This window comes from Callionymus lyra, chromosome 10 (assembly GCF_982586985.1).
Source record: "Callionymus lyra chromosome 10, fCalLyr1.hap1.1, whole genome shotgun sequence".
Taxonomy (NCBI): Eukaryota; Metazoa; Chordata; class Actinopteri; order Syngnathiformes; family Callionymidae; genus Callionymus; species Callionymus lyra.
The window spans coordinates 11,219,194-11,243,398 of NC_141827.1; the positions used below are offsets into that span (position 1 = coordinate 11,219,194).

Genomic DNA, 24,205 nt, shown 5'->3' on the forward strand with positions numbered 1-24,205 from the left:
AACGCTCAATATCATTTTCACAAGTTCCTAGATTAGCAGCTGTAAGAAATGTTTTCACTTCTTTGTCACAGGAAAGACTTGCGAGGCTTCTGTAACGAAATACCAGTGACACATGAGAGCTTCTCCACGGCTAAAGTCGGACCCTCTGTGGTGCCAAGATGCATTAAAAAGATTATTGTGACGACAAAATAAAAAAGATACTCTGAAACATTCTCCCTAAATTTTAAATATGGATTTATTGTAATTCTTGTCTTTTTATAGTGTTTTCTAGGTAAAAAACAAACAGAAAAAAAACTTAAAATGTATCATTTTAAACATCAAGTTTATTAAAGTTATTAAATAAGTGTTTTAAAACTAAATTTCATCCATGTTCAAGTTGTTCCAGTTGTTGCAGACGTCGGCGACATTTCAACCTCAGCAAGTGATGAAAGATGCAAGAGATCAGACAGGAGGCAAAAATACACGAGCAAAGACCCTAAAACTGCATGACCAAATAGAGCGAGTCCTTGCTGGCCTGGGAACAGCGATGTGTCTATATAAGACGGAGGGTTGGGCATCTGGAGGACTGACGGGCTGCGAGTCAAGGTGAGTGAGTAACAGTCCTGTATTAGAGTGGGAAAGCCTGCAGCTTAATGAACAATGCTGGGCATGACCACTTACTGCCAGACCGACCGCTGAGCTAATGCAGAACTGTCGCGTTTATGCCAGGACATCATTGTTTCACGCTGAATGAGGCTTCCCAGGAATTGAAGTAAATCCTTTACGCTTTTTTCTTCTTCATTAGAATCCTCCAGAGATCATCTGCCCGGAAGAGAAACAGGTGAGTGGCTGTTGTGGCATTGAAAGAGTGGGTGGGCGAGTGATGCACACCATGTCAACTGAAACTTAAAAATGCTACAATTAAATGATGATAAAACAAATGTCAAGCATGTGTTGTTGACTACAGTCAAACCAGCATTCATTCATTTTGGAGAAAATAGTTTTTCTTTCTATTGAATGTACTTCAATCCCTATACATTTTGCAATCTAACTGAAGCTAAACTTATGCGAAATTGCAATAAATAAGGTCTTTTCATAATGTAATTTAGTGTTTAAAATTGAAGAGAATTATTCATCCGACTTTCATGCATTAAAAAACTGCATTGAAGTGCTTTCATTAACTCTTTGCAGTAACCGGTCGGCATCATGGGTGACGCGGAAATGGAGTGTTTCGGGCCGGCGTCCGTTTTCCTCCGGAAGCCAGAGAGGGAGAGGATCGAGGCTCAGAACACACCGTTCGATGCCAAAACAGCGTACTTTGTAACTGAGCCCGCTGAGATGTACCTAAAGGGGAAGCTGGTGAAGAGAGAAGGTGGTAAAGCCACTGTCGAGACTCTTGTGGGACACAAAGTGAGTCACGAATTAAACACTTGAATCAAGTACAAATTGAGAAAAGATCCTATTTTAAAGTTGCTTCTATGTTTATCGTAGACCCTCACAGTCAAAGAAGATGAGATCCATCCCATGAACCCCCCCAAGTATGACAAGATTGAGGACATGGCCATGATGACCCACCTGAGCGAGCCTTCTGTGTTGTATAACCTCAAAGAGCGTTACGCAGCATGGATGATCTACGTGAGACCACTTAAATTATTAAACTCTTTCATCGATTAAGAGTTAATTCTGCAATAACAAGTTCCTCTCTCCATCAACAGACCTACTCTGGGTTGTTCTGTGTGACTGTGAACCCCTACAAGTGGCTCCCAGTGTACGACTCTGTGGTCGTAGCAGGTTACAGAGGCAAGAAGAGGATTGAGGCTCCCCCCCACATCTTCTCCATCTCTGACAACGCCTATCAGTTCATGCTCCAAGGTAAAGTAGAAAAACCACACAAGATTCACTCAATGGCATAAGGGCCACATTTGCCCCCTTGGCTGGGCTATGACCCTTCATGAACTAAGACTTTAAAATTGATCATGTAGAAGTGAGTCTGATAATTAATCTAACTTATTATTGTTATTTATGTATTCATTATTATTTCAATTCTTATACAACAGGTTATACGTCTTTGTGATCAGTCTCTTCTTTGTGTTTGGCGTTTCATGATTTATAGTTAAATAAAGGGTATAAAGTATGAAAAATAGATAATAATATAACAATAAATCTCATCTTTAGAGTATCATGGCATAGTTAAAGTTTGTATCGTCCTCAATTAACTCACTGGTCTTCATATTTTTTCTCTTTTTCTTTGTCCTATGTTTCTATTGGCTTAATCCCACCTCCCACTATATGATAGGGGCTCTTTACACAAGTTCCCAGTCTTGAACTTTATGATATTAACTACACAACTTTGCTTTAACAGACCGTGAAAATCAGTCCATCCTGATCACGTAAGTTTCAACCTTTATGTTGATAACACATGTTAAGTTAGACACACCAGGTTAATTCTGTTTTATGCTCGCAGTGGAGAATCCGGTGCAGGAAAGACCGTCAACACCAAGCGTGTCATCCAGTACTTTGCGACAATCGCAGTTGCTGGTGGAGCAAAGAAAGACCACACTCCTGGCAAAATGCAGGTAGAGGGCAGAACCTTCATAATGTGTCCACATTCATCTTTGTTAGCATCCATAAAAATGTGTAATTATTTTCACAAAAGGGGTCTCTGGAGGATCAAATCATTGCAGCGAACCCCCTGCTGGAGGCTTATGGTAACGCCAAAACTGTGAGGAACGACAACTCTTCCCGATTTGTAAGTGTTTCCTTTTTTCCTTTTCAAACAAATGTCTGTTTGAAACATATAATGACAAGATTGTGTTCTTTTAAAACAGGGTAAATTCATTCGAATCCACTTCGGGACCACGGGAAAACTGGCCTCAGCTGATATTGAAACATGTAAGAAATGATCCTCTAAGAAGTCACACAGGTTCAATGGGCCTGTGGGATTATGGGAAAAATAATAATCATGATTCATTTGTATTGTTCTATTTTGATGATTTTGTTTTCATAATATTCGGGGAGTTTGGATAGAAATGTAATTAATCTTCAAGCTCTAGGGTTCCATCAGGACAATACTGTTATTGTTATCGTTTTCTTCAAAATACGTTTTAGTGTTACTGGACATCACTGTTGAATACTAGTTCCTTATGGTATCTTGAAGACTTAAAACAGTTGTTTGTGCTCACCGAACACTGTTTTTTGTGGCATCAGTCAACTCTAAAACATAAACTGATAAGATTCCATTTCCCTCCTGGACAGATCTGCTGGAGAAGTCTCGTGTGACGTTCCAGCTGTCGGCTGAGAGGAGCTACCACATCTTCTACCAGCTGATGACGGGACACAAGCCCGAGCTGCTGGGTAAGCCTCAGTGTCTGATGAAAAAATAAAAAATGTGACTGAAATCAACGTTTTTCTTTCAGAGGCTCTCCTCATCACCACCAACCCTTACGACTACCACATGATCAGCCAGGGAGAGATCACTGTGAAGAGTATCGATGACGTTGAGGAGTTCGTCGCCACTGATGTAAAGAGAGATAGAGATTGACCTCATAGTCTCTCAACTCATTCATGTTTTCCATGATTGTAGATGGCCATCGACATCCTGGGCTTCACCGCCGATGAGAAGTTTGGCATCTACAAGCTGACCGGAGCTGTGGTTCACCACGGAAACATGAAGTTCAAGCAGAAGCAGCGTGAAGAGCAGGCCGAGCCCGACGGCTCTGAGGGTGCGCTTCTCAAAATGAGCAGCTGCGACATTTCTTCATACTATAACCCCATTTTCCTTGTTTTTTAGTTGCTGATAAAATATCATACCTCATGGGCCTGAACTCTGCAGACCTGCTGAAGGCCTTGTGCTACCCCAGAGTCAAAGTAGGAAACGAGTTTGTGACAAAGGGTCAGACCGTGCCACAGGTACATCTATTTTAGACTCTATAGTTGTTCATTCTCAGGAACCCTTCTTCACTTGTTTGTGGACATCAAATGTTTAAAATGAGCCGACACTCAGTGTCATCTATTATTTTTTCGAAACAGGTGAATAACAGCGTCTCGGCTCTCTGCAAGTCGGTCTATGAGAAGATGTTCTTGTGGATGGTGGTCAGAATCAACGAGATGTTGGACACCAAACAGCCCAGATGCCACTTCATTGGTGTGCTGGACATTGCTGGCTTTGAAATCTTTGATGTAAGTTTACTTTTCTAATATCACATCATCAATGTTGGCACAGAAGTGTACAGCTGTTAACAACTTGATATGAAATCTTTCAGTTCAACAGCTTGGAGCAGCTGTGCATCAACTTCACCAACGAAAAGCTGCAACAGTTTTTCAACCACCACATGTTCGTCCTGGAGCAGGAGGAGTACAAGAAAGAGGGGATTGAGTGGGAGTTCATTGACTTCGGCATGGACTTGGCTGCTTGTATTGAGCTGATTGAGAAGGTACATCCAGCATCCCTCCACATCAGTTGAGTTTTATAATAACTATGCTCACCGTCCAACAGCCAATGGGAATCTTCTCCATCCTTGAAGAGGAGTGTATGTTTCCCAAGGCAACAGACACAACCTTCAAGAGCAAACTTTACGACCAACATCTTGGCAAAAACAAGTCTTTTGAAAAGCCGAAACCAGCTAAAGGCAAAGCTGAGGCCAGCTTTGCACTTGTGCACTACGCCGGTACTGTTGACTACAACGTCGCTGGCTGGCTGGACAAGAACAAGGACCCTCTGAACGACTCAGTTGTTCAGCTCTACCAGAAGTCTTCAGTCAAACTTCTGGCCTTCCTCTATATTTCCCACGGCGGCCCTGAGGGTATGTTTCCGTTCTGAGATACTTTTTAATCACAGCCTAAATCTTCATGATGTTGTGTCTTCTTCAATAGGTGAGGGTGGTGCAAAGAAGGGTGGAAAGAAGAAGGGTGGTTCCTTCCAAACTGTGTCTGCTTTGTTCAGGGTGAGACGTGTTATAGAAAGGTGTGAAACTGACACTGGCTAGTTTATTCATCATTTACACTCTCCAGGAGAATCTCGGGAAGCTGATGACAAACTTGAGGAGCACCCATCCTCACTTTGTGCGCTGCTTGATCCCCAATGAGTCCAAGACTCCTGGTATTTCTTAAAGAAATGTCTTTCTTTCCAAGTGTCTGTTGTAAATTGGTGGTATTTCAACTACAGGTCTGATGGAGAACTTCCTGGTCATCCACCAGCTGAGGTGTAACGGTGTGCTGGAAGGTATCAGGATCTGCAGGAAAGGTTTCCCCAGCAGAATCCAATATGGTGACTTCAAGCAGAGGTGATTCTAAAGAGTTGTGTGGTAACAAAAACGTTCAAACTGATGCTGTATAATCTTGCAGATACAAAGTCCTGAATGCCAGCGTCATCCCAGAAGGACAGTTTATTGATAACAAGAAAGCCTCAGAGAAACTCTTGGGCTCCATCAACGTGGATCACAGTCAGTACAAGTTCGGACACACTAAGGTTTGTCAAAAAAGACGACACAATGGGAGAGAAACCTTATTAATTTCTTCTCACGTTTAAGGTGTTTTTCAAAGCTGGACTGCTGGGAGTCCTTGAGGAGATGAGAGATGAAAAACTGGCTGAGCTGGTTACAATGACTCAGGCTCTCTGCAGAGGTTATCTCATGAGACGAGAGTTTGTTAAGATGATGGAAAGACGGTGAGTTTCATTGTCTGTCATTGATGAGGATGTAAAAATTAACTTTCTACATTTTTGTTTTTTTTTGACAGTGAGGCAATTTATTCCATCCAGTACAACATCCGCTCATTCATGAATGTCAAAACATGGCCATGGATGAAGCTGTACTTCAAGATCAAGCCTTTGCTCAAGAGTGCAGAGACTGAGAAGGAGATGGCTCAGATGAAGGAGGACTTTGAGAAAACTAAGGAGGATTTGGCAAAGGCTCTGGCCAAGAAGAAGGAGCTGGAGGAGAAGATGGTTTCCCTCCTGCAGGAGAAAAATGACCTGTCACTGCAAGTCCAGTCTGTAAGTTCTGATTGGATAACTTAAAGATAAGGCTGCTTATTTTACTACTTGGTAAATAAATGAAACATAAAGTACTCTTGATACTATCATGGCTGAAGTATCAAGAGTACTTTCTGAATCTGCCAGAATTTAAAAAAATAGGAGAGCGACCCAAACAACTTTGGTTTAGTATTGGTATTTTTAATAAAATCTGCACCTGGAAGCCCTTCATTTTACGCTGTTGCAATGGTTAACAGTTGGAGGAGCCAGAAACTTGACCCGTTTCCTTTGTTGTTGTAGGAAGGTGAAAACCTCTCAGACGCAGAGGAACGGTGTGAGGGACTCATCAAGGCCAAGATTCAACTGGAGGCCAAAGTCAAAGAGACGTCTGAGAGGCTTGAGGATGAAGAGGAAGTCAACGCTGAGCTGACAGCAAAGAAGAGGAAGCTGGAAGACGAGTGCTCCGAGTTGAAGAAAGACATCGACGACCTGGAACTCACTTTGGCCAAAGTGGAGAAGGAGAAGCATGCCACTGAGAACAAGGTACCTTTTTATCAGCTAGGATTGCAATTAAGTTCTGTAATAATGTCGACCATCATTCTCACTTAAGGTTAAAAACCTGGTGGAAGAGATGGCTTCTCAAGATGAGACCATTGCCAAGTTGTCCAAAGAGAAGAAGGCCCTCCAAGAGGCCCATCAGCAAACTCTGGATGACCTTCAGGCTGAGGAGGACAAAGTCAACACTCTGACCAAAGCCAAGACTAAGCTGGAGCAGCAAGTTGATGATGTGAGTCATACACTTTCATAGAGAACAAATAATGTTACACATGCATAAAACTTCAATGCCATGACAGCTTGAAGGTTCTTTGGAGCAAGAGAAGAAGCTTCGAATGGATCTTGAGCGTGCTAAGAGGAAGCTGGAAGGAGATCTGAAACTTGCCCAGGAATCCATAATGGATCTTGAGAACGACAAGCAGCAGTCTGATGAGAAAATCAAAAAGTAAGAGGAAAACTTAATCTTCTGAATTTCACTGTGAAAGATACTGATATGTTTATATTAACAATCTTCGACAGGAAGGACTTTGAAGTTAGTCAGCTTCTGAACAGGATTGAGGATGAGCAGACCCTGGGCATCCAATTGCAGAAGAAGATCAAGGAGCTTCAAGTACTAATATAATTGAAGATTAAGGCGAAGGAAATATGTTTGGTCACTCTTCATCGAGATCCTTGTTTTAGGCTCGTATTGAGGAGCTGGAGGAGGAGATTGAGGCTGAGCGTGCAGCCAGAGCCAAGGTGGAGAAGCAGAGGTCTGACCTCTCCAGGGAACTTGAAGAGATCAGCGAGCGACTTGAAGAAGCTGGCGGAGCAACTTCTGCACAGATCGAGATGAACAAGAAGCGCGAGGCTGAGTTCCAGAAGCTGCGTCGTGACCTGGAAGAGTCCACGCTGCAGCATGAAGCCACGTCCGCGGCTCTCCGCAAGAAGCAGGCCGACAGCGTGGCGGAGCTGGGAGAACAGATCGACAACCTTCAGCGTGTCAAGCAGAAGCTGGAGAAAGAGAAGAGCGAGTACAAGATGGAGATCGATGACCTCAGCAGCAACATGGAGGCTGTTGCCAAATCAAAGGTTTGAATAGTAACAATGACTTGTCTCCTGTGTCTTATGTTTGAATGCTAACTTGGGCACTTCACCAGGGAAATCTTGAGAAGATGTGCAGAACATTGGAGGATCAACTCAGCGAGCTGAAATCCAAGAACGATGAGAATGTCCGTCAACTTAATGACATCGGTATCCAGAAGGCGAGACTTCAAACTGAGAATGGTAAGATTGACTGTATACACTGGTCCCTTGTTTATCGCAGGGTTATATTCTGAAAACTAAGTAGTGACCATCATCTTTCGCTGGTTTAAATGAACAACATTTACTTGAACTGGCAAACACAACATTGCCTACGAGGTGCTATCCCTCTCAACAACCCTAGAGCTAGCTGTGACCTGAAAATAACCTATAATGCTTTGCCGCCCAGCCAACGAATCACAGATGTCTATAACTTTTGGGATAGCAACATATCCATAGATTATACAATAAAACAAAATACAAGTACGTTGATTGACTTGATGACGTCTTGTGTAGGTGAGATTTCTCGCCAGCTGGAGGAAAAAGAGGCTCTCGTTTCCCAGCTGACCAGAGGGAAGCAGGGCTACACTCAGCAGATTGAAGAGTTGAAGAGACACATTGAGGAGGAAGTGAAGGTAACATTGAGCCGAGAAAATATAAATCAATTTTTACTGGATAATTGAGGTGATTGTTTTAATTCGATCAGGCCAAGAACGCTCTGGCTCATGCTGTCCAATCAGCTCGTCACGATTGCGACCTGCTCAGAGAGCAGTACGAGGAGGAGCAGGAGGCTAAAGCTGAGCTCCAGCGTGCAATGTCAAAGGCTAACAGCGAGGTGGCGCAGTGGAGAACCAAGTACGAGACTGATGCCATTCAGCGCACTGAGGAGCTCGAGGAGGCAAAGTAAGAATCAGACCAATCTGATCAGTGCTGTGTAGATTACGAGTGATTGATTGACGTGTTTGCAGGAAAAAGCTCGCTCAGAGGCTCCAGGACGCAGAAGAGTCCATCGAGGCTGTGAATGCCAAATGTGCTTCTTTGGAAAAGACCAAACAGAGGCTGCTGGGTGAAGTGGAGGACCTGATGATCGATGTGGAGAGAGCTAACGCTCTCGCTGCGACCCTGGACAAGAAGCAGAGGAACTTTGATAAGGTCTGAAGTTGTTTTACACTAGAGTGACCACAGGTGAGGTGACCCTCATCTCTGTGTTGGTTCTCAGGTTCTTTCTGAGTGGAAGCAGAAGTATGAGGAGTGCCAGGCAGAGCTGGAAGGATCCCAGAAGGAGGCTCGTTCTCTCAGCACTGAGATGTTCAAGTTGAAGAATTCATATGAAGAGGCTCTGGATCACCTGGAGACCCTGAAGAGGGAGAACAAGAACCTGCAACGTAAGACTAATAAGATGAAGAGTGAAACTTTTAACCAGTGCTTGAGTCACTCATGATCCGGTTATTTGTCTCTACAGAGGAGATCACAGATCTGAGTGAGCAGCTTGGAGAGACTGGAAAGACCATTCATGAGCTTGAGAAAGGAAAGAAGACAGTGGAGTGTGAGAAATGTGAAATCCAGACTGCACTGGAGGAGGCTGAGGTACATCCAACGCAACTTAAATCATTTAGTGTCTGACTGTACAACAATATTTCTTCTCCATGGCTCAACCATGCCATCCTTATTTGTGTCACCATGGTTCCATGGGAACGGGGTTTAATAAAGGACCAATTAAAAATGTCAAATCCCATTGGAATCATAAAGACATTTTAGTTTTGGTTCCTCTTAATTATGGTTTCTGAGAAGGTGTAGAACATTCACACGTCAGACTGCCAGCTAATCAAGGCCTTATCTGTTACCAGGCCACTCTGGAGCACGAAGAGTCCAAGATTCTCCGTGTCCAGCTGGAACTGACTCAGGTCAAGGGTGAAGTCGACAGAAAACTGGCAGAGAAGGACGAAGAGATCGACCAGATCAAGAGGAACAGTCAGAGGATCATTGAGACCATGCAGAGCACTTTGGATGCTGAGGTGAGGAGCAGGAACGACGCCCTGAGGATCAAGAAGAAGATGGAAGGAGACCTCAATGAGATGGAGATTCAGCTGAGTCACGCCAACCGTCAGGCTGCTGAAGCTCAGAAGCAGCTGAGAACCGTGCAGGGACAGTTTAAGGTACAGAGAAAAAGTCTTGTGTGTTTCGGGATCCTGCTTTAGAAACGCTAATAAATCTCTGGATGGCGCTTGCAGGATGCACAGCTTCATCTGGATGAAGCCCTCAGAGGTCAGGAGGACATGAAGGAGCAGGTGGCCATGGTGGAGCGCAGGAACACCCTGATGCTGGCTGAGATCGAGGAGCTCAGAGTTGCTCTGGAACAAACTGAACGAGGTCGCAAAGTGGCTGAGCAGGAGCTGGTCGATGCCAGCGAGCGCGTGGCACTGCTGCACTCTCAGGTACCCACACCAAAAGATTTCTCACCGATTTAAGATGACTAACGTATGCTTTCATTAAAAAGAATACTAGTCTCATCAACACCAAGAAGAAGCTGGAAGCTGATCTGGTCCAGATCCAAGGTGAGGTTGAAGACTCTGTCCAGGAAGCAAGAAATGCAGAAGACAAGGCCAAGAAAGCCATCACTGATGTGAGTTCAACAGGTTACAACCAATCAAAATGCAGACGTTTTCAGAAGATATTTTTTGTAATTTAACAGGTAAAAGGCTCTAGTTGTTGACCTCAACCTTTGCCGTCTCATACAACAAAATATTTAGGCTTGTTTGTTTGTTTTTAAAAAAGGATTTTTGCTGTTTTGTTTCTGTGAAGTCTGCAAGTGAGTCACTAGCTTGGTGTGCTGCTACTTTCTATTAACATGTCTAAAAGATTGTAAACATTTCATAGAGACTGAAGCTCATGCATTTGTTTTAAACAAAACTTGCTTTAATACCAAATGTTAGATCCTTTAAAATATAGATTTTAGAGTATTTAACACATTTTGACATCTCAAATTCCAATCAAAAGTTGAGACACTTGTTATTTTTTCATTTTTATAAATGTCTGGTTATCTTTAAATATTGGACTTAGATAAAGTTTTTCATGTGTATATTGTGTGGTTCGATTTTTAAATTCTCTTTCTATCCATGTAATTACTATAAAGTTAGTTTAAATACTTATAATTGTTCTTGTATTCAGGCTGCCATGATGGCAGAGGAGCTGAAGAAGGAGCAGGACACCAGCTCTCATCTGGAGAGGATGAAGAAGAACCTGGAGGTGACGGTCAAAGACCTGCAGCACCGTCTGGACGAGGCTGAGAATTTGGCCATGAAGGGAGGAAAGAAGCAGCTCCAGAAGCTGGAGGCTAGAGTGAGTATCTTTTAAAGTTCAATCTTTATATGTCTTCTTAGTAGAGTTGATTAATGTTGCATTTTTCGGATTCAAGGTTCGTGAATTGGAGTCAGAGTTTGATGCAGAACAGAGACGTTGCGCAGAGGCTGTTAAAGGAGTGAGGAAATATGAGAGAAGAGTGAAGGAGCTCACCTATCAGGTAAATTAGAGATTATGAAGAGAATGTGCATTCATTAAATGAGTGTTATAGCTCAATGACGTTAAATTTCTTTATTCCCATGCAGACAGAGGAGGATAAAAAGAACATCATGAGACTCCAGGATCTCGTGGATAAATTGCAGTTGAAAGTTAAGGCATATAAAAGACAGTCTGAGGACGCTGTAAGTAAACCACACAGTATAATGCACATGAAATACAGTTTTCTGCAAAAGATTTTCAACATGATCTACTATAAACAGGAGGAGCAGGCCAACACTCACCTGGCCAGGTGCAGAAAGGTGCAGCATGAGATGGAAGAAGCTACAGAACGTGCTGACATCGCAGAGTCTCAGGTCAACAAGCTGAGGGCCAAGAGTCGCGAGATTGGGAAGGTGAATATTTGTTTTATCCTTCACTGATCTCAGTACATCTGCTGAATAGAAGTTTTTACAATTATGTTTTTGGGTTTTTCTCAGGGGAAGGAGGCTGAAGAATAAACGCCTTTGTGTGCAAGACTGTGATGGGAATCGTATAATATGAATTTTCATTTAGTCTCAATAAAGTGTTCTGAATTCAACCTTTGTCAGTCTGATTGTGTCGCATAAACTAATATATTGAATTATGATGTGACTGCCTTTCAGAATTATGTCAGAGAAGCTGTGGCGAGACAAATACTAAAATAAAAAATATATATTTTAATAACAATTAGCTTGCGTTTGGTTAGAAAACATTTTCATCTGTACTTAAAATGGCTTCTTTGAGTTACTGTGTAGAATAGCTACACAATGTTGATATTTTGATAGTAACTATTTGATATAATTCAGAATTATTTTTTTTTATAATATAATAATAATTTAAATAAAACATGATTAATGAGAAAATTGACTACTTGCTAAAATAAACGGATACAACTTTACAAACGTAATATGAACGTATGTTAAACATCAGGAACAAGACAACAAAGAACTCTGGGGTCACGCGCGCTGACGTGATTAGCATTAGCCACTAGCAACAAACAAGCCAAGGGTGAGTCGGAAAAAACGGGTTTATCACTCTTTAACTAGTTTATCTATTTACATCTCCACATCTGTTACATCAAGTGAGTACGTGTTGGCTTCACTGCTTCGTTCTCATTTTACCTAAATTATTGTCCTTGTCAAGTATTAGCTTCATTTCCAGGGTTGTTCCGTCATAGTTAGCTCGAAGCTAACTAAAGCTAGCTAGCTTGAGAAGTTCCTCAGTAAATTTAAACAATAATTTAGAAATAAAAATATTAATTGTTCTCGACCATTTATTCACTGTAGCTCATCTAAGATGTTTCTATCAAGGAAATGTCAAGTTTATTTTTATTAAACTTAATAATAAACATCGTGAAAATATCACACTATTTGTTATATTTATCCGGTTTATTTCTTCGTTAATTTAGTTTTACTTTTTATATTTATATATTTAAATACCTATTTGTGTTGAATACTTATCTTGAGTTTCTCAACTGCTGGGCTGAGGTCCCTGCGAGGTCCAAGAGCGCCCTCTCCTGGACGTGAAGGTGCAGAAGATTGAAATGAACGATTGAACTAGGATTTCTTTATTTTAACTGTCTGTATCAAGTTTTAAACTTTGTGTTGCTAAATCCATCAGAAACAGATCAATAGGATCTTTAAGATAAATTGTTTTATTATTGGATCTCGGTTTGTTTTGTTGTTATAATGGAGATTGTTTTGTTCTATCCTAGCTGGTCACTCCTCCCACTGCTGCCCACGCTCCTCCACTGTTGCGTCTCCTCTTCTCCCAGCATGCAAAGTAAGAAGAACACAAACTAAACCGACATTAATTTAGAGTTAATTCTGACCATTTCAAACGATTAAAAGGGAAGTTGTTTTTTTTTACCGACACGAAGGCGACGTCCTCGCACCGGTGTGTGTCCGTCAGCTTGTGAGCGACGGACTTCACCCGACGGCCTATTTTGTATCTGGGCTCATGATATAAAATGTTAAAACTCTGATATCATTTCTAAAATCAGAGTCTCTTCCTCCTCCTGCAATGGACAATGAACGGCAGGTGCTTTGTGTGAGGCGAGAAGAAGCCAAAACATCCCAAAACTGTCCCCAGAGCTTTGTCTGTGAACTGGGCCGGTGACCATCAACATTCCCCTCGACCCCCCCGACCTTCGGCTCGTGATCCTCACTGACGGATACCGTGGCCAAATGTAGGAGGAGGAGACTCTCGAGCTGAGCCTCCAGAAATGCTGCTTTTAATCCGGGACAGCTGCGGCGGAGCCGTGACATTCCCTGTTTTATCTCGCGATGATTAGAGAGGAGCTCCTGCAGCTTCATTTCCACTGGAGATTACAGGGACAATGCAGATGATCCCCAATAATCCCGAGTCTATTTCCATTGTTGGAATGACCATGAACAAGCAGAGAACTTTCGTGGTTCATTATTTAATAACTGGTGAATTTTCCTTCACACCGCGGGTACACACACACACACACACACACACACGCACACGCACACACACACACACACGCACACGCACACGCACACACACACACACACACACGCACACACGCACGCACACACGCGTGGACCAGTATCTTCATCATCAGACTGGAGACACCATCCTGGTCTCCTTCTCCAGTCATTGCTCCTCTCATCCTCCAGGCCCCGCCTTCATCACATGTCACTCATAATCCATGAATGACGATTGACAGAGAAGCACGGATGTAGATACTGAGGTATTTATCCGCACTTACAAACAATAGTTATCTTATCATTTTCTTCACAAAATAGTAACATTTGACGGAACTTTTATTGCAAGTGCTGTAAACATAGCACAGGAGTTTGTTTAGGTGGCAGTACAGAATATTAACATGAAATAATAATAATAATAATAATATTGAATCAATATAAATATATAAAAAAATAAAAAAAATAATAATACATATTACAGATAAATACATTACATTATGAAACAGTATTCATGATATTGTAATCAAATTCTAATAAATTATTATATTTCTTTTAAAATCATTCTAACTTCCTTTACACTAAATTTCTCATCTTTTTATTTTTCCTCTCATTCTTAAAAAAAAAAAACCCAAAAAATGGTATTTTTAAATAATAATTTTCAATTATACTGTTTGGTTCGTTTATGATATTCTCTTATATTATATAATAGTAATAATATTACTGATGATTTATTACACGTTTACTTTTCTTCCACATTGTAAACTTTTCTTAAAAAAAAGATGCTTGCAAATCATTGTATTTTATATTTTGTTGGTGTATTTTTGAAATTATTAGTTTATATATCTATTTTAGACGTTTCATTTTGATTAAAAAAAATCACTTTTTGTAAAAAGAGTAAATAGAGTTTTTATTATTTTCTTAATTTCATCTTTATTACGCATTACTTTCTTTAAATCAGGATACTTTTGTTGTAATAAAATCAACAAAGCTCACTTCATATTTGTTTATACTGTATATATGAAATACATCGTGGCTCCTTCATTGATATATTTTGAGCAGGACCTGAACCATCACAGATGCGATCATAAGTCTCGACGTGACTAAGAATGACGACGCACAGCTGAAGTGAAAAATAATAGCATTTAATCACCAAAGATATAAACATTTAAATACTCATTTCTAATGTGACTTGAGAAATCTTTACAAAGTTGGCCTTCGTGTCGGACTGCTTGGCATCGTCTGTACAAAAATGAGGTGGCACGAAGAGAGTCAACCGTAAACGACGTCAGCAAATCAAGAAGCCAAAATGACAGCCAAACAAATCAGAATCATATCGAAATAAAGGACACAAAACAACAGAAGTATTAAGATATTCCTTAAAAACCTTCTTTTCGTCAAAACACATTTGTCTGTTTCCTTCATCCTTTCAAACCGAGTCACAAATAATATCAAGTCTTCAACGAACTCATGCTTCGCTTCCCGACATCTTCATTCAACCGTCGCGACTCCTGGACCTCGACGGGAACAGTTGTAAACGCTGACAGTTACTCTGACAGTTACTCTGACAGTTACTCTGACAGTTAGTCTGACAGTTACTCTGACAGTTACTCTGACAGTTACTCTGACAGTTACTCTGACTTCACTGAAGTCAAACCCTCAGCTTCAGCAAAGACACGCGCGTGAGCGGTGGCCGCCAGGGGGCGCCCCTCGAGAGCTCCTATGTACAGGCTTCAGACGTCATGCAAAGAACCGGTCAAAAGGAAAAGTACAACAACGAGGACCTGGACGACTCACGAAACTTCTTCTTCTTCTTTTTTTTTTGTCTGATCGAAAACGCCGCACAACTGTTCGTGTTCATGCTTCGAGGTTCTGGCGGAGACACAGAAGTTTCAAGATGGCGGCAAAGATCCGCTCACCTCCACCTGCAGCGTCGACATTTCAAAGTTGGTGAATATTTCCACCTGATCAGACCGAGTGTTGGATCACGTGACGTTTCTCTCAGGCTTTATAAACAGTTACTATCATCCGTAGAAATGAACTCAAACACTGGCAGTAACACGTTGTGAAGCAACGGTTTTTAAATAATATTGTTGTTGTTTTGTTTTTTTTTTAAAGCGTGAAATACATTCACAAAGAACTTTATTTAAAAACACCGGCGTGAACAAATGGAAACATTCATCCGAGAAACACTTGAGAAAACATCCAGCAGGTAAAACGAGCGTCACGGACTGAAAGAGGGAAAAACACTGACAGCTGTTCAGAAGCTACATTCCTCAGACGGAAGCGGAGTAAGTGCACCGACAGAATAAAAGACCACCGTCCTCCCCATGAGTTTCTAAACCGGACGTGGGACTGAATCAGGAGGTTTTATTTCTACTCAAATACCAACTTCACTCTCCAGTTCCACAGTGTCTTTGGGGGAGAACATCAACTTGAGAACAAAGTAAAAAGGAAGTCATGCTTGGTCATCACTCGTGTGTGTGTGTGGAAGTTGGGGCCCAAACTAAAAACTACAGTTCTTCAGCGCCCTCTAGAGGTCACACTGGACACTCGTCAGAAAACAGAGATATGTGTGAGAGGACAGATGAATCCATCCCTGCGTCAAACACTGTTGTAACTTCTGCTGTCTGAGACTGGGACGGCGAGAGGACCAAACGGATCAGGAGAGGGAGAAGGATTGTGTGTCTGGACGGGTGTTAGAGAGTGTTGGTGCTCAGACGGGAGAAGAACGAAGGCAGCAGGAGCTGAGAGAAGAGAAGAAGTCCAAGAGACGACTGCAGCAGGTGACCTCGTCCACACTCTGACGTGTTTTCCTGCCACACAACCAACGATAAACAGGGTTCCATCAGATCCATGAGACTCATGTTGACAGTGTGTCGATCTGCAAAACTGTTGTTTTTCTTCTCGTTTTATACTTTTCTCTTTAATATCGTGTCACATTCCTTCTGTTACAGTTTTGAAATTCTTTGAATATTGTTGTAATATTCCCTTTCCCTCTCTAATATCATATATATATATATTTCCCATTTCCCATTAAACTATTGACTATAACATTTAATAAGTGGAAATTTTACTATTAATTTCAAATTTAAGTTTAACTATAAGATTGGAAAAAAGTGATTTTAATTGGATCAAACTTGAAAAAAGAATGTAAATAAAGCGGTTTTACATAATATTTACGGTTTATTAGAGCCTAGAGAACTTTATTCCGATTAAATGTGCATTAAACAAAAACAATAATCACTAAAATATCAACTAAACATGTTCTTTATAATGTTGTGACATTTTAAAATATAAAAAAAAGTAATTTAAACTAATATTTATACTTTCCTTTGGTCCCTTATGAATTATATCTAAATTAAACGTGCACAACACTAAAAAAAAACAAATGTATCTTATTTTTTAATATGTTGTGGCAAACAACAATTGAACATTTAATATTTTGAAATAGTTATTTATATTTTTAACTCTATTTGAAAATATTAAATGTTCACTTGTTGTTTGCCACAACATATTAAAAAATAAGATACATTTGTTTTTTTTTTAGTGTTGTGCACATTTAATTTATATATATATATATATCGTAGCATTATTGTACTACGGAAATTGAAATAATATTGTGAAATAAAGTGAGTTTTCTATAATATTTATTTTTTTATTTTGCCTTTATAACTTATATTTGAATTAAATGTGCATAAAACCAAAAAAAGAAACACTAAAATAACAACTGTATTTTTATTCTTTTGTATTTTAATTGTATGTCATTATTACACTTTATAACTTTCTTACCTGCAGCTTCTATTGTGTCTTCGTCACGTGACTATTTGAAAGTTTTCTAACATACAAGGTTTAAACATTTGAACATTGACGCTGACATCAGCACTTACTAAGGCACTGTAGTCGAGGCAGGTCGTCGGGCCTTTACGATATCTTGCGTTGCTCAGCACGTCACACGGATCCTCCTCCTGGACTGGGGTCTGGAGTTAAGGGACTTTCTCTGGACTGACTGACAGGATGAAGTTGCACCTTCAGCACCGTCACACAAGGATACACTGGGTCCGGACCGGCGTCAGCCTCTCGATCTCACAGGAGCTGCAGGGCAGCGTCTCTGCCACCACGAACAGAAGGTTGGTGTTCTCGATCCTCTTGGCGTGGAAGAGTCTGAGGCGGAGAGACGGAGGTCACGGAAATAAACACTCTTCGGATGTTCATCGATGTTCGTCGACTCACCGCGAGCAGTTGCCGCAGTCCTGCAGCACGTTGTAGGAGTTGGTGGTGTTGGTGAAGTAGAACTGGCTCTGGATGGTCACGCAGCTGCTCTCCTTCATCTCGAAGCCGTCGGCCAGGACGTCGTCTGTGGAGAGACTCTCGTCAGTCAGACCTTCTGTCCCTGAACACACCTCGACATCAACCAGCACTGGTTTAAACGTTCACATGTGGAGAAGTTACATTTTTTTAGATGATCAGCTTCCACAAACACCTCTTTAACTCTGACTTTGATGAGCTCTGATGAGACCAGCAACTCTGGCACAGGAATGTCTCGGAAATATTCAGTCTGAGCAACATGTATAAGAGAACATGGAGGCTGCGGCAACTTGTAGAGGCGTGTATTGGCAGGATTCTGTCCATACAATACGTATCACGATACAGAGACGATACCATATATAGTGATACTGTAGTAACAAGTATATATTTGTAGTATTGTCGAGTACTTGACTCTGGTGTTGCAGAATCTACAGACCACATGACTCTTGACGATGTCGTAACTACTTTCTTTCATTTCATTTCAACATCAGCTTTAAAAGCTGCTGGAGTCGACTGTATCCTCTCGTCCTCAGTCGACGCCAGGAGGATGTAATGACTTCTGCCATCTAGCGGCCGGAAAGTTAATTGCAACACGAAAATGAAAAAATCGTGTGAATACTTAAAAAAAATTATATATAATTAAATTTAACCAACTTTATTGAAATATAAAATATAAAATAACTATGAAATAAAACAACATTTGAAAGCAAAAGAAAGTATAAATACAGTGCTGTTAAATATCGATACAGTACAACAAATATTTAATTCCATTAATATTTACTAGCATTAGAGCGTGTTAGCGTAGCAATGTCTCAAGACATTGAACAACATTGTTGTTCAAACAAACGCTTTCATTAATTGATTATTGTCTTTATTTGAAAATGTATTTGTGAAAATGTAATGTTACTCAGAAGTTAGCCTGATCTCAACGCTCTGAAGAACATCTACCCCACCTTTAGGATCATTCATGACAATAACAACCACACGTCTCTACTGCAATAACTACGTTTTTCTTATAATTATAACCTTGTTTAAAAGAGCTCAGACGTTCACTTCCCTGAACAAGTTTTTATCCTCATAACAACAAATCATCTACTATCTTCCACTGAAGGAGGGTGTAGCCAATCCCAGCTAGCTAGGGGGAGAGGCACAGGATGCCATGGACACCTCACAATCAGACAGACAAACAAAACACACTTAAGAGCACAGGTTTCAAACTCAAGGAGCCACAATATTTACATTATTTATATTTAAAACGGTCTTTAATGTGAGGTTGTAATTGAAAGAATTGTAGATATTTCTTTATGTTCCTTTTCTTTTCTTCACCTCTGACATCTTGGTAGTTCAACATAGGTCGACACCGACCCTTGAGTTTGAAACACATGCTCTAGAGACACCAATGAAGTAGAAAATGATGCAATCGTGACAGATTTGCTCAAAAGCTGGATTCAAACCAACAACCTTCGTGCAACAACAACAACACATTCACGTCTCAACGATAAAGAACTTTGAACTGACACCAGCTCGAAGACGAACATCGTAAACATGCGACTCAAGCTCATGATGACGATGAAGCAACAACACTGACCAACACTGACCTCACAACACACACACACACACACACACACACACACACACATGCCTTCACACGTACACACACCTTGGTAGAGCCAGCTGTTGTATGCCAGTCCATACAGCAGTTGCTGGATCACAGACCTGTCGAGGCGACCACAACGACAACGTTTGTGAAACATCCATGATCATGACGGTGACGCTACATTTCCCCGCGACAACCCGCACGCCGCACTCACCACGCCACCGTGGACGTCCACCACGCCACGTTCAGGAGGTCGGCGACGGACGGCTGAGGGAGCGAAGCAGAGCACAAACGTTAGAGGAGAAGGATCCAGAGCGAGGAACGTGAAGGCGCGACCGGTGCTTCACCACGAAGACGCCTCGGGGAGCCGCTCCCGTGTGGCTGCTGCTCACGGGTTCACACGCCGACTGGAACACGTACGACTGGCGGCGGTTGAAGATGGAGTTGTTGTAGAGCGCGTACATCAGGTGAGGGTCCACGTCCCCCAGGAAGAGGCCGATCTGCAGCAGGAACATGGAAATATGACAAAGAAGAGGAAATAACGAGATTAAGATTTTTTTTTTTATCTGGTCTCATAATTAATTGATTTTATTTTTTATTGTTAAGTAAAATAGAACAAAAACAACAACAATGATTAATTGTTAAACTTAAAAAAAACTATTTTTCAGTAAAATCATAAATGGAAATAGCTCTATAAAAAAATTAAAATCAATTTGTATTAACCTTCATTTTTATTTGACTCATTTTGTTCATCTATCGATTACTTCCAAAGCTCAGGTTAAAGGTCGCTGCGGCCAGATTTTGTAACTATTGTAAAAAAATGTTTTTTTTTAATTGTCAATTAATGCAATACAATAAGTATTAAATTAGACTAATATAAGTCTAATTATTAGTGTCATTGTAACAGTAACATTGTACAACTCGATGCTGCCATCTACAGTACAAAAGCTGAATTACCGATATATCTTTAAACGTCTCATCGAGATCTAGATTGTTTCAAATGCAGCTTTTTTCTCAATTATTAATGAGTTTTAACGGGGTTTTTTTTACTTCTCAGTCTCTCAAATAAGTCAATGGAGAAAATGCAACAATTACAAACGTACTGCATAATAAAACTTTTTAAAATTATTATTTTCTTTTGTTTGAGATTTAATTTGATAAAATACATGGACATCTTCCTGTTCATATTGTAGTCTTACAGTGGGTCAAAATAAAATGATTTCAAGCTCTGATCTTTCTAAATATTGAGATAGAAGCTCAACAAACGTACTTGTTTAAACCACTGATCAAACAAATGCAGAATGAGTTGAATGATTGAAACATTAGGTAAAAATATAGAGAAACTATTTAATGTAGAGATTCTTAACATACAAGCGATGGATACAATGAGCAGAAGAAAATCTAATTAAGTGAAAATATAGTTTTTTTTAGTCAATTCAAACTATTAAAAAAGTGCGACTTATTTCCTGTGAATAAATATCTTAATATTGACTTTTTGTCTAAGTATTGGACACTTTTTATCCTTCATATCCTGCTAAAATATTGACAAACGCACCTTTTTCCAATGATCCCTCTGGTTGGACATGACCAGGAATCCTCCGTCGTCCACGAGATAGCAGAGAAGGTCCTGAAGAACGGAGACAAACCTCTTCTCAACTCAGAGCCGAAGCATTATTGGAAAACACTTGCATACATTAGAGTCTCATAATGCACTGCAACAGTGTTTCTTTAGAAAAGCAAAATGATAGTAAAGAAGAAAACTTCTCACGTCAGTGTTGACCTCACAGTCCATCTCACAACTCCTGGACGGTCCACACTGTCGACACAACAGTCAACTTGTGTTAAAGTCAGACCGGGATGAGCTGGAGAAGAGAGTGACCTTCACCTTGTGTGACCCCTGACGACTGTCGGACACGTTACTGGCCAAGATCTTGAACTTGTCCACCCAGGCCTCCAGGTCCAGCTTCACGCCCACCACTGACATCACGAGCACAGGATTGAAGGGAAACATCTCCCGCTCGTGTTCTCCAGCGACTCACCTGCGGGTTTGAGAAGTTTTCCTCCCAAGTTCACCTCCACGGCCGAGCTCACCAAGATCCCCACGGTGCCGTTCTCAGCTCCCAGAGGCTCGTCGGCGGCTGCGAGGAGTCAGAAGACGCTTCAGTTGAAGTGCCAACGATTCATTAAACCTGCATCGTTTCCATTCACTCCTCCGGCGACGCAAGCTAATTACCCGCTCGAGCCGCCGCGACACGTTTACGACACGCGGAGAACGACACCCATGATGCGAAACAAGCACTTAAGGAACAAACATCTGCTCCTTCAAGGCGACATCATCTCATTGCACTTGTCAACGTGTCTTTGTCGCAGCTAAAGATGTAATTACAGTGAAGGTTCTTGAGTGACAGCGAGCGCGGCGTCGATGATTTATGCTCCAGACAGTCGCGAACACGCCGGGTTTACATGGACGGACTCGGCAAATGTCAAGCTCAGCCCTCACCGGAGTCTCCATTATTTATTCCGGCTCTTACGTCACGTGACTCGCCTCCCGTGTTCAGGAGAGAAGGTCACGCTTACAATAAAACCTGCACTTGTGATCCTCTGATGAAGCTTCGTGAAGCATCCATGTTTTCAGAGACCACTAGATGGCACTATTTCATGGATAACCTTCTACTCTAGGCAACTATTTTAAATAAAACCACAAATGATCTTCAAGCCAAGAGCGCCACCTTCTGACATCTGTGAGTGATGACATTGCTTCATGAAGCTTCATCTACCTAAAGCAGCACTACAATACATTTAAACATATTTTGTTTGTTTTCATACAATTTAATGACTAACTAGTGGTGTTAGAAAAAAAAAGAAATATATATATATATATATATATATATACACACATCATAAAACAGTATCAATATCCCACAGCCATGAATATTTTTTGTCTTGCTCTTGAACAATCATATTTTTTTACTGTGATTCTCAAACACTTTACCGTTAAATAAAGTGTGTTTAAAATAAAATATTTGGATTATATGATTTACAATTAACGCACAAATATTCACAGCGTTCTTTTTTTGTTTTTGTGTTGCAATTAAACTTCCAGCCACTAGATGGCAAGAGTCATTACATTCTCCGCTGCTAAAGGATCTATGAAGTCACGCAAATCCTGGCAATGACTGAGGACGAGAGGATACAGTGACTCCAGCAGCTTTTAAAGCTGATGTTTGGACATATTTTGGTTTGAAAACAAATGAAAGCAGTTACGACTTCGTCAAGAGTCACGTGGTCTGTAAATACTACAATACCAGAGTCAAGTACTCGACAATACTACAAATATATCCTTGTTACTACAGTATCACTATATATAAAAATATATTGTATTTTTGCGACTGTATGGTAATACGCATCAGACACCATATTCTAAGAAATTTCTAGTGCTCTAAACTACACAATATTGACCTGATGTCTCCTTCATGGCAGAAGATAAAACATAAAGTCGACATAACAAAAACACATGCAGACTGAGGTTCAGTGACATTCAATTATAATTTCTGACACATGGGGGAGCCAGAAACAAGTCTGTTCAATCTTACATAGTGGTGCTTTATATTCACTTGTTTTGCTCACTTTTCCCTTTAGATTTGACGTCCCCTAACAACAGCCAGTGTCTACTGTATATAATGTGGTTCCATCTGGGTTACAACCAGAAATATGACTGATGTTGTTGGCTTAGAAGAAACAAAATAAAAACCACATCCTTACATTTGCACCTCTGAGGTTCTACTCACAGAATCTTGAAGGCGCTCTGAACATGTAGCCTCTGTTGTCCAGGCTGCGTCTGTAGTAGTTTGAGTTGAAGGGTTCGGGGTCTTCGTCCCACATCTCTGCAGCTCTGGACAAACATCACACCAGTCAGTAAAACAAGTCAAACCGACGACCATTTTCGACGAGTGTGACGCTCACATGTTTGGAAACACGCGTGTGATTCCTCCGTCCGTGGAGGCGAACACGGCCAGGAAGCCGTACCTGTGGAATCACGGCGTCAATAGAGTCAACGACGTCACGCGGCTCCCATGAAACTCACGAGTTTAGATCCTTGTTCTTCCAGACACGAGCCGCCAGCTGCCCGATGATCCTGGCGTCGAAGATCAGGTTGTGAATGAGACCCTGATCGCCTGAAGGCAGAGAAGAGACTGACATGATCCACTGGAGACTAATTCTGCCCCTGATTTTAACAACTTTACTTAAATTTTATTTTTAGCTTTAATTCACCAATTTTCGATTTTGACTTTTCATTGAGGCAATGCAGCCTTTTGTGTGTATTTATGTATTTAGGCCTTCATGACATGAGAGTAAAACTTGTCTCTAGTTCAACACTGCAAAAACTGACCTGAAACTGTTTCCTTCAACTGAGAAAAATCTCTAAATTTAGGAAAATGTTGTCACAACACGATCTAGAGTTTATAATCCATGTGTTTGTGTTTTCTTGTTTAGACTATTGTAAGTTTATTTTAGTGTCCAAACAAGAAGGAGTTTTCTCGCCTGCAGTTGATACAAAACTCTGCAGCGAGAATTCTGACCAGCTCTAGTAGAAGAACTCACATTTCTCCGATCCTTAAAACTCTTCACTGGCTGCCAGTTTCTTTCAGGATCAATTTTAAAATAATATACAATAAAATAATAATGATATCTTTCTTTTTCTTTTTATACCTCTAACAAAAAAAAGGATACTGTTTAACTTTTGTGCAA

General features: G+C 40.8%; 2 protein-coding genes across 2 annotated transcripts in view; one reads left to right on the plus strand and one right to left on the minus strand.

Annotated features, from left to right (window-relative positions):
* Window positions 1-569: 569 nt before the first annotated feature.
* Window positions 570-11,663, plus strand: LOC148070310 (myosin heavy chain, fast skeletal muscle-like). Its single transcript, XM_087801180.1, has 41 exons — window positions 570-585; window positions 785-820; window positions 1,171-1,389; window positions 1,471-1,614; window positions 1,695-1,851; window positions 2,342-2,369; window positions 2,444-2,555; window positions 2,636-2,728; window positions 2,808-2,871; window positions 3,235-3,333; window positions 3,396-3,499; window positions 3,563-3,701; window positions 3,770-3,888; window positions 4,009-4,158; window positions 4,242-4,412; window positions 4,475-4,781; window positions 4,852-4,922; window positions 4,990-5,077; window positions 5,144-5,261; window positions 5,323-5,446; window positions 5,508-5,644; window positions 5,716-5,971; window positions 6,251-6,493; window positions 6,561-6,737; window positions 6,805-6,950; window positions 7,025-7,115; window positions 7,187-7,576; window positions 7,645-7,771; window positions 8,084-8,202; window positions 8,274-8,470; window positions 8,536-8,719; window positions 8,787-8,952; window positions 9,030-9,154; window positions 9,415-9,723; window positions 9,799-10,002; window positions 10,065-10,190; window positions 10,736-10,906; window positions 10,983-11,087; window positions 11,173-11,268; window positions 11,347-11,478; window positions 11,563-11,663. The coding sequence occupies exons 3-41, from the start codon at window positions 1,186-1,188 to the stop codon at window positions 11,581-11,583; spliced, it is 5,814 nt and encodes a 1,937-aa protein (XP_087657306.1). The 5' UTR covers window positions 570-585; window positions 785-820; window positions 1,171-1,185; the 3' UTR covers window positions 11,584-11,663.
* A 3,012-nt stretch (window positions 11,664-14,675) lies between these two features.
* The window catches only part of cacna2d2b (calcium channel, voltage-dependent, alpha 2/delta subunit 2b), a 38,263-nt gene continuing 28,733 nt past the window's right edge, over window positions 14,676-24,205 (minus strand). Inside the window, exons 25-38 of the mRNA XM_087801185.1 lie at window positions 23,541-23,631; window positions 23,420-23,482; window positions 23,245-23,348; window positions 21,496-21,594; window positions 21,342-21,433; window positions 21,225-21,272; window positions 21,012-21,083; window positions 19,804-19,956; window positions 19,671-19,723; window positions 19,520-19,575; window positions 17,785-17,908; window positions 17,606-17,715; window positions 17,442-17,524; window positions 14,676-16,367 (exon numbers count right to left, since the gene is read on the minus strand). Coding sequence (XP_087657311.1) covers window positions 16,251-16,367; window positions 17,442-17,524; window positions 17,606-17,715; window positions 17,785-17,908; window positions 19,520-19,575; window positions 19,671-19,723; window positions 19,804-19,956; window positions 21,012-21,083; window positions 21,225-21,272; window positions 21,342-21,433; window positions 21,496-21,594; window positions 23,245-23,348; window positions 23,420-23,482; window positions 23,541-23,631 — 1,265 coding nt within the window. The 3' untranslated portion in view covers window positions 14,676-16,250. The remainder of the gene's footprint in view (window positions 16,368-17,441; window positions 17,525-17,605; window positions 17,716-17,784; window positions 17,909-19,519; window positions 19,576-19,670; window positions 19,724-19,803; window positions 19,957-21,011; window positions 21,084-21,224; window positions 21,273-21,341; window positions 21,434-21,495; window positions 21,595-23,244; window positions 23,349-23,419; window positions 23,483-23,540; window positions 23,632-24,205) is intronic.